The 10,323-nt window shown below is 38.3% G+C and overlaps 1 protein-coding gene across 1 annotated transcript; it reads right to left on the minus strand.

The window, feature by feature from the left end:
- Positions 1 to 1,878: 1,878 nt before the first annotated feature.
- Positions 1,879 to 9,130, minus strand: NDUFA11 (NADH:ubiquinone oxidoreductase subunit A11). Its single transcript, XM_089505129.1, has 4 exons — positions 9,052 to 9,130; positions 8,268 to 8,360; positions 6,434 to 6,556; positions 1,879 to 1,994 (listed from the first exon to the last, which is right to left on the minus strand). The coding sequence occupies exons 1-4, from the start codon at positions 9,128 to 9,130 to the stop codon at positions 1,879 to 1,881; spliced, it is 411 nt and encodes a 136-aa protein (XP_089361255.1).
- Positions 9,131 to 10,323: the final 1,193 nt, after the last annotated feature.

The following is a 10,323-nucleotide window of genomic DNA, read 5'->3' on the forward strand; positions in this document are numbered from 1 at the left end:
ATCCAATGCCCATGCCCAATTTGGTACATCTTTGAAGCTGGCCAATCCAGTGTGCCCAATAAAATCATATATTTTTGAAAACTAGACACCGCTGGGTATTTCAAATGCTGGTATTTAAACTCTTTCCATGCACTAATTCTACCACCAGCCTTTGTCAAAGTTAGCAGTAGTATTTTCTGTGTGCATTTTTCCCAATATGTGTTCAACATCTCCCGAGTACAGTGATACCACCTGTGCATGGGTTTGTTTGACTGGGGGCAAACAGTGCCACATTTGGGACATTTTGCAATCTTGAATTTTGACATTTGGTGATTCACTGCCCATGCACCATTTGGGACATCTTTGAGCCTGGTCAATTCAGTGTGCCTAATTAAACCATATATTTTTGAAAACTAGACATCCCAGGGTATTTCAAATGCTGGCATTTTAACTCTTTGCATGCACACATTTTACCACCAGCCTTTGCAGTAGTATTTTTTGTGTATATTTGTTGTACTTTAGGTATGAATTTACACCCCAATATGTGTTCAGCAACATCTCCTGGGTACAGTGATACCCCACATGCATGGGTTTGTCGGGTTGTTTTGTGGCTGAAAGGTCACATTTGAAATGTGTGCATTTTTCAAATTGGAAATTAGGAGTATGGTCATCCTTCACCGTGTGTTAATTTGGGACATTGTTGAACCCGGCCAATGCAATTTACACCATCAAATCATACTTTTTTTTTTTAAAGTACACCTCATGGGCATTTAAAATGCCAGTATTTTAGCTCTTTCCATGCGAGAATTGTTTTAAGATAAAGCACTGTATGGCATGGTTAACTCCCCGCGGAGGGGCCAGACATCGCCCCTGATGCCAATCTCAGTGTTGCTGAATGCCATGACGGCCCTGGCACGTCAATTGTCACTAACTGGATGTTAGGGCATGGCTTGCCCGTACCGGCAATTGTCATTAAGGTGTTAACTAGGGGCACAGATGGTACAGGAAGACTGTTAAGGGCAAAGTCCTCAAACAAGTCTTATGCATCCAATCTGAGTTCTGGTCTTGTGGATGCAATCTGGATGCTAGGGCCAGTCCTATGTGTGCAATCCGGGCGCGGGGCTGGTGTTTGAGCTGTGTGCAATTTTGGGTTTCATGCATTATTTATTTGATATATACCTGTAAGGCTGGGTTTGTGTGTTACTCAGTTACTCTATACATGCAATGCTATGTTTCCAGGGCACCACATAAACACCTAAAGCAAGTCCTAATGATGACTCAGACATCTGCTACAGGTCACTTACCGGACCAGAGCCATTAATTTGCTATGTGATCGGCGCTGCGCACTCTCACCCGGTGTCACGCAAGGGTTAGAAGGAGGGAAGATCACACTGAGCGTCTCCTCCTAATTTTGGTGTTTGGGTGGAGGTTGTGATTGCATGCTAGGGAGTGGGGGGTATCCTGAGCAAATGCTTGCCCAGGGTCCAATCAGTATTAAAGGCGACCCTGTAACCTTTTATATACAGATATAAGCGCAGATTTTTCACAATATTTTTCTCAGTTAACTATGTAAAATAAAAACCTTCATTTACATATTTTGTCAGGTATTGAAAGCTGGAGGTGAAGATTTTACAAATAAAAAGGTACATCTTAATATTAGTCCTGTAGTAGCGATTGCACAGATTGTAAAGTTTGTAGTATATATTCACTTTAACAGCAAATGTAACAGTCCAATTGTTTTGTTTCCTTTTTAAAAAATAAATAAATATATATATATATATATATATATAACGCTAGAATTTTCACAAAATAAAATTGAATTTACATTCATATATACTTTTATTTTTCTTTCATTATAAGAGACATATTTTACAGGCTAGAATGGGGTAGATGAAGGGGTTACAACTTGGGTTCAGATAGGATGAATTCCCAGCCTTCCTTCTTCCCAATCTTTGTTAAAGCTGCAATTGTTCCAAGAGCAAGACATGCAGTGGTCCCCGTCATATAATTGTGAGCTGTGAAGAGAAGAAACAAGTAAGTATAGTCGCATTGTTTCCTGGGCATTAGAAATTCTAATTTTAATGGGTAAAACCCACCGTTATGATTGGAGAATTCCAATCAAGAGGTGGAGGCTATGATAATAAGCTCTGTTTTTAAGCTTATGTCTTGGATAATTAAAAGAAAAAGGAAAAGGACGGACTTATTCACCAAATTTACCCCAGAGAATTGGAATCTTAAGATTCTGGCACCATATTTCACTCTTGGAGTTACTTTGAGTTCTAACCTATATAACTGGTAGAAAGTTATATTCTTTTCCACTTAATTTCTTGCCAATTAACCTGGATTAATTTCTACAAGGACCGGTGGGACAACAGCAACAAGTGGTGGTAAATATAATTGTTTTATTATTCTGAATAGAGATGAATTTTGTCTTCTTCGTATAGAATTCCCTGTTTCTGGGAAATAATATATTGCATTATTGTATATGGCGGCTTGTGAGACTGCAGCTTATAACCCGTGATAATAACAATAATGAAAAGGTATTTTTACCTATAGATGAAGTTTGACATTATTTGCATCTATTAGGAATTTCACTAATACTCTTAGACACAATTAAATTATTTTTAATTTGTCATATTAGTTGAACTAATATTAGAGAGAGAGTGATATTTTTATTACTGCCCTGATTATTATCAATTTTTGGTTGCTGAGTGGACTGGAAATTAATTGTGTGTTAGACTCATATAGTACTAATTCATATTGATAACTATCGATAATATATTGTATTTGAATTGATTTAATTTTTGACATGTTTTAAGAAGTTTGTGTTTTATATTATGCACTGTGTGACTCATACATAGATTTTATAAATTGTATTCACAATAAATAAATATTTTTGATTGACTATCGTGGCGATATCTATCTAATTTGAATTATAATTTTCGGCGATCTGAAAGAATTTAGGATCGGAGATAAAATATAGGGTATCTCCTTAAATTAATATTGTGGATGTGGTACTACAATATTTGGTAGCGTCGTTATTTTGCGTATGTGATAAAATATTGGTTTTGCCTATTTTGTCTCATTAATATCCCTAACATAATACCATACCTTTGCTTTATACAAGCAATGGTACATTACATCACTGCTCCAAATTTACAACAATTTCCCCAGAATTAGCCATTTAATCATCACTGTACTTTTCTCTGCAGGTAGCTCATTCCCTGAACACTAAACATCCAGTAACATCAAGTGCCTTTTCTAATCTTAACAATTTTGATATTGTGGCAAAGTTAGAAAGGCTTTCTATGTCAGTAGCAGGTTGGAGCACTCTATTCCAAGCATGAAAGGGTTAATAGATGGAAGGCAGCCTTTTCAGGTCAATCAAATCAACCTGTACTGCAATGTTTAACCCCTTCAGGACCAGGTTTTTGGTTGGTTGTTTTTTTTAACAAGTAGGGCTTTCTTTTCAAATAATAATTATATATATATATATAAACCATCATTAAGTATGAAAAATATCTAAAAATGTGGGTGAATTAGGAAAAAAAAGGAAATATTTTGACATGTTCACCTATAAAAACTTAATATAACAACTCCAAAAGTGTATTTAGGTATTTGTCCTGTTTTTGGAAACACCTCATATGCCTGGTATTTATTTTGGCACTTACAGGGTTAAATATGAATGACACGCATCGCTGTTTCTAAACAAGATTTTTTTTTAACCCCTTAATGACAAATGCTCAAAATGCATTGTTTTCAATGGGTTTAGGGACCGCCCATTGTCCTTAAGGGGTTAAAAGTGGTATCCTGGGAGTTGCGCCCCTGGAGTGGCCAGAAAAAGAAAAACTGCTTTTTTTTGTCCTAAACATTTCAATAAAATTTCATTTTTTTTTTCATTTTTAACAAACCCATTCTATCCGAACAGTTTTTCAGTTTTTTTTTCCTGGCTGAAAAATGACTGAAAGAACTTGTGATTTGTATTTAGAAACACCCCCCCAGTACAGGAATACCCCATATACATGGGTAGGGTATGTCTCTTTGGCACTGCGGGTTCAAAATTGGAACATGTGCATTTCAGTTTTCGAACATGGAATTTTGACAGATCAGTTTGCTGGGTCCAGGTCTCATCTGAGACACGTAGACGTCCCATATTTCATTTTAACCCCCTAAAACTATATATTTCCTTAAACTAGACAGCTCAGGGTCTAGTTAGGGGCATATTGGCCTGTCCCGAGCAACTGATTCCACACCGGCCCCTTCCAAATGTAATCTAACAAAAAAAAGAAAACATTTTGTGGATGTGTGAAAAGACAGCGATACCCCACATGCATAGATAAGTCCTGCTTCTCAGACATTGTGGAGTCAAAACTGGAACATGCACATTTCAATTTTTAAACTTTTTAAAATATTTTTTTATTAGATTACTTGTAAGCGACAAGTTTAGGCCGCTGACATTGATCAGGGAGACCGATCAATAATCAGTGAAATGTTGTGTCAGGTCGTGTGGGGACCCAATCAACAAACAACCCCCTTCCCTGAAGCTGCCTGTTTGCTCCATCAGTGCAGCGTTAACCCCTTCAATGCCGCGATCGCAACATTTTATGAAAACGGATTTTGAGCTGACAAAATCATTCCGTGGGAGTGACTGAAATCACTGCTCTGTCAATCACACTCTCCCCCCAGCCAGATGCATATCTGGTAAGGGGCATTCCTGGATGCCTCTTCATTGATGCAAGACTGCAATGCCCCAGAGGGGGCTACACAACCTCAGTGTATAGTAAAAAAAAAAAAAAAGTAAAAAAAAAAATATATATGGTAACATGTAAAAAGTGCAATTATATTTATATATATAAAACTTTTTTTACGAGCAAGTCCTACAATTAGCGCTATTTCTTCCCAAAAAATATTGGCATTATAAATGCCCATAGGGAGCCTAGTTTTAAAAAAAAATTATGATTTGATGGGGTAAATCGAATTGGCCGGGTTCAAAGATGTCCCAAATATGGGACGTGGGCACAGAGTGACCAGATGTCTAAACTGCAAAAAAATACACACCTCACAAAAGGTGGCCTTTAACCTTCCAAATAACCCAACAAACCCATGCATGTGGGGTATCGCCGTACTCAGGAGATGTTACTAAACACATATTGGGGTGTTTGACACGGACATATACCAGGAGCGGTAAATTCATACCTGGAGTACAACGTGTGTGAAAAAAAATACAAAAAAATGTTGACTACCATAAAGTTTGACAAAGGCTAGTGGTAGAATTAGTGCATGGAAAGGGTTCAAATACAAGCATTTCAAATATCTTGGGGTGTCTAGTTTTTAGAAATATATGGTTTGATAGGGTAAACTGCATTGGCCGGCCTCAAAGATACCCGAAATAGCACATGGTTTTGAAATAGCTAAACACTACTGGTACTTATTGCCCCATAACGTGAGTAAAAGATTTTTCAAAGAAAAGTGAGAAAAGGTCATTTTTTTTAACAAAACAAATATCACATTTTATCTTTTTTTTTTTATAGTAAATTAGATATGATACAAATAATGGTATCTAAAGAAAGCCTTGTTTGTCCTGAAAAAAACAATATATAATGTGTGTGGGTACACAAAATGAAAAAGATGAAAAATACAGCTAAACAGCAACACTGAAAAATGTTAAAAGAGCCATTTTCCCAAAATGTACTACGAGAAAAACAGTATTGTCATTAAGGGGTTAAAGAAAAGCCACAATAAACCACATGTTACGTCTATACTGGCGTGTGTATTGGGAGTTTCTTGTCAAAAACCCGGCCCATCCTGCCACAATATGCATTTTCTAAATTAGCGGTTCACATTATCAGTGTAGATTGACTCACAAGGAGGTAGATGGCTAGCTATAGAACTCAGGACTGGATAATATAATTACATATATACTCTACTTATATGCATACCAAAATATATACTACTTAGTTCACTAACTAGTACATTTAATTAGTATTCAGTGGTATGCAATAGCGCAGTATGACTTGTCACAAAAGTAATCCATTAATCCTATCATGAGGATATGAAGATTAATATTTGCAGCTAGAATTTGTAATATTGTAAAATTCAACCATACATACAGCATTCAAAGCAACCCCATAATAGTTAGTGCTAAAAGGCACAAGGTGGTATTAAAGCCAGAAGTAGAAATGAGCAAAAACTTTCACCCACCTCTGTAAATGAAACATAGGATCTGATTGCAGATTAGATCCATTCAGCCCATCTACCCTCAAACGTTATTTGATCCTTGACCTTGTCTTATACTTAGCATAGGCTTATACGTGTTTCTGGCACGTTTACATTCCCTCCCTTTATTAATCTCTACCACTTTTTTGGAAAGCTGCTTTTCCACTGAGTGCTGCAATATTTTAGGAAACGTGTAACACGCTACAATAATAACAGCTCATTCTGCATGCATACTTACTTTTCACTCCTAAAAGGATTCCTGAAGAACACCCTCCTACAAAATAGTTGAGTGGGTCTTCTGGCTTCTCCCGAATTTGAGCACTAAGGCAGGTAGTCAGTCCAAAGATTGCACCAAGGGAGGCTTAAAATGAAACAGGAGATTTCTCAGCAAAGTAGATTTCATGCAAACCTTTTCCGATTCTCTATAGTTTGGCTTTGCAAAGATCCTTTTCGGATCTATAACGTGCCTGGCCTGTTCTGAGGGATTTATTTCAGGGCTCTGTACAGACCAAACCAAACTCATCAAACCATTTCTTTATGGACATTGCTATGTGCACAGGGGCACAGTCATGGTGGAAAAAGAAAGGGCCTAAACTGGTTCCACAAAGTCGGAAGCATACAAATGTCTAAAATGTCTTTGTATGCTATAGCATTACATAAGTTATGTGGGTAAAAGGTGATGGAAACCCTTCCACTTAAATTTAAGGGGTAGTAGAAGTATTATTAAACACTCATCTACAGACACCAGACAAGCCAGAAATCTCATGGTGCTTCCACAAGGGATTCTGGGTAGGCACGAGGCACAAGACAGCCTTTAGACAAAACTCGGGAAGAGGTACAATAGCCAGATCACCACTCATGGACAGCTGTTTCGTCCTTCATGGGACTCGTCAGCATGAGGTTGTGATACTGGCTTCCCGAGTTTTGTCTAAAGGCTGTCTTGTACAGCGGGCAATTACTTTCAAGGGATCCATGTATAAAGTGGATATAGAGGCAAAGGTGATAATTGTTAACCTTATTTGCATGCGCCTACCCAGAATCCCTTGTGGTTGTGGAAGCACCATGAGATTTCTGAGGGAAAAACAAGCCTTCTGGCTTGTCTGGTGTCTGTAGATAAGTGTTTAATAATACTTCTACTATGCTATAGCAGTAACATTAACCACTCTCACTGGAACCAAGGGGTCTAGCCCAAACCCTAAAAAAAGCACCCCAGGCCATTTCTCATCCACCAAACTTTACAGTAGGCGCTACGTATGTTAGCATAAACCATTTCCGCTGTTCCAGTGGCCGTGAGCTTTACACCATTCCAGCCAACGCTTCGCATTGTGATCTTTGGCCTGTGTATCGCTGCTCGGCAATGGAAACCTATTTCATGAAGCTCCCGATGAACAGTGCTTGTGCTGATATTGCTTAAAAAAGCAGTTTGGCAATATGTAGTTGGTGATGCTACAGAGGACAGGCAATTTTTAATTCAAGGCTGCACAGTGGACCAGGGTAGCTCTATGAGGGCACTAATTTCACTACATGACTTGACTTGTGTCAAGAGTGGTATCCTATACCACGTTTAAAGTCACTGAGCTCTTCAGTACAACCCATTCTACTGCCAATACTTTTGGTCACAGAGTGTATCTCCACACCAAACACTTTTAAAGACAAGACTAAGATTTAAATTAAGCTAAAAGTATTGGGGAAATAAACTAAGTGAAATATCACTATTCTGTAAAACTAAAAATTCTACAATTTGCTACAATCGTGTATTCCTTTTGTTACACAGACTTTGTGTACCATGAAGCTACAACTCTAGTCTCCAGTATTAGAAGGAAAAAAAAACAAAGAGGGTCCCAACCCATGTTTTGCCAAAACCATTAACTTCATTGGTTTATGGTTTTTTTTTTTTCCTATGCTTGAATAAATGTTCCATTATAGTAATAACTTTATCTAACTTTCCATAAATTTTAGTTAGGGATCGAATAGCCTTATTTATTCTGCTGGTTGTGCAGACATTGGTTTTAGGTGTCTTGTTTAATAATGGAATCATTAACATACTTAAAAAAAACCTTACTGTTCCTTACCCATTGTGAGGGTCCCCATTGTTGCTCTTTGTACTCCCTGTATTGCTGTTTTAGGCTGAAAAGCCACAATATGGTATGCAGACCCAACCAGACCTAAAGAATAAAACCCAAGAGTGTGTTAATCAACTTGACAAAAGTTCACATAAGAGGAATGTGAGTATGTCACAGTAATATTCTGAGTTCACAAACAATATGGCAGATGCATGTGTGGTATATTATTTTAAATATGCCCCATGTCAAATAGATTTATGTGCCAAAATAAAACAGCTATGCTATAAATATCCTTCCCTGTCACATGTCCGATATTTATAACCAAACCTATATTCCCACTCCAATAAACAGGGCCCTGATTCGATGTCAAACCTAGTAATCAATCATTTCAGTTAACTTGTTAAAGAAATAAGAAAATAAACTATAATGCAGCCATCATGTAAGGGACATTTGGTAGAGGCAATTTTGTATTTTATCAAATATCAGTTTCCCAGACAGGATCCATGCTTTAACTGCTGCACTTTATGGTAACGTCAAGGACAAGGAATGAGACTGAGGCGCGATTACAAAATGTAACACAGACAGTGCTGTTTAACAGCACTTTATTAGTAACCCAAATACTAGTCATTTCCAAGAAAACGTACATTATACACAACGGGAAACAATTGCCTTTGCTCAAGACGGTTGTGCGGTCTCACACACAGTCATTATATGCGCCTTTTTCTAATATAAGCTTTGCTTGTAATGTCCACATCTATAAAAATATAAAAAAAAACACTCATATTTAACCCACCGATCGCTGCCCCTAATTTCGTGGTTATCCATGTCTTCTCGACACACTGGGTGCCGTCTTCAATATCCCAGTACCCCATCTTCCTAACGAGACCAAGGACAACGTCGCTCCTCTGACGAAACACGTCCGTCGCTCTGGCTGGCAACGTAAGATAAAACCTAAGGCATGAGCGCCATCTTTTGGCTGTCACTGCGTCTCTCGCTGATTACGCCATTTTGTGCTAATGGCGGCGCCATGTTTTTACTAACGTTGCCACATACTAAAGCGCGAGAAGGTGGCGTGATTAATTAAAACTCAATGCCATACACACACATATATATATTCATTGGAGACACTTTCTAGTAGTACGGAAGACTGTCTCACAAACTATGCAGCATTTCACTCTGTGTGGGCTACACTGTTTTGTGGACTACAGCTCCCATCGCCCTTGTCGGTATCAATGTTGAGCCTCATGGGAGGTATATCCTCATGGGGATATAAATTCATCACCTGCCTCTTTTATGGCGGCATTATTGGTGGTGGCAGTGTGGGAAGGGGTATTTGTAATGTCACAGCCTCTGGATGCCAGTAGGCATATTGGAGGTAGCAGAAAGCAGCACACCAGCTTATCAAATGGCACAAAGCAGGCACTGATGGTTGTCGCCATACAAAGTGAATGAGTCGTTTTCAGGTGTGCGCTGCATGCCTTTATCACACTTATTTGATAACACAAGCCAAGATGACCTTTGTCTTCATTCAGCAGGCAGGTTAAGGTCCATTGTCGAGAGGGATAGGCAGTTAATGTTGAATACAAGAACCTCAGAGCCTTTGTGACAAAGTGGGATCTTCTGTCCCTCAAATCAGATGAGCAACAACAGGAGCAGGCTTCAGTGAGTACACGCGAAGGCTGTATATAGAAGTGTTTAAGCTTTAATTACACATTATTATAAATGCATAAATTTACCTTTTAGAAGTTAAAAAAACAAACTGTAGCTAACCTGCTACATAATTTCCACGCCTTTTAAACTTACCTTGGGGATTACAGCAACATATTATATATAGTGATAAGTACACAGTAATAGATTGTTTCCCTAACTAGATGACACAAGTATCGGTTTGTGAGCACACGATGATTGTCTTCTTACCTCCTTTTTCCAGTCATTTGCTTTCCATTTCTTGTGATGGCGCCATCAAATTCCGTAGCGCTGTACAATGGGTGGACAGGGCAAAACAAGTAGAATGTAACATAACAAATGGACTAACAAACAACAGGTGAGGAGGGCCCTGCGCAAA

The sequence above is a fragment of the Sceloporus occidentalis genome, unplaced genomic scaffold, assembly GCF_023333645.1.
Source record: "Sceloporus occidentalis isolate IW3139 unplaced genomic scaffold, rSceOcc1.0.p SCAF_311, whole genome shotgun sequence".
In the NCBI taxonomy this organism is placed as follows: Eukaryota; Metazoa; Chordata; class Lepidosauria; order Squamata; family Phrynosomatidae; genus Sceloporus; species Sceloporus occidentalis.

Excerpts from the sequence above, each read along its gene's own strand:
- NDUFA11 (XM_089505129.1), bottom strand. The coding sequence starts at position 9,130 with ATGGGGTACTGGGATATTGAAGACGGCACCCAGTGTGTCGAGAAGACA. Across the intron at positions 8,361-9,051 it reads GAAATTAGGGGCAGCGATCG|GTCTGGTTGGGTCTGCATAC; the intron begins GTGGGTTAAATA and ends TTTATTCTTTAG. Across the intron at positions 6,557-8,267 it reads AATGGGGACCCTCACAATGG|CCTCCCTTGGTGCAATCTTT; the intron begins GTAAGGAACAGT and ends TTTCATTTTAAG.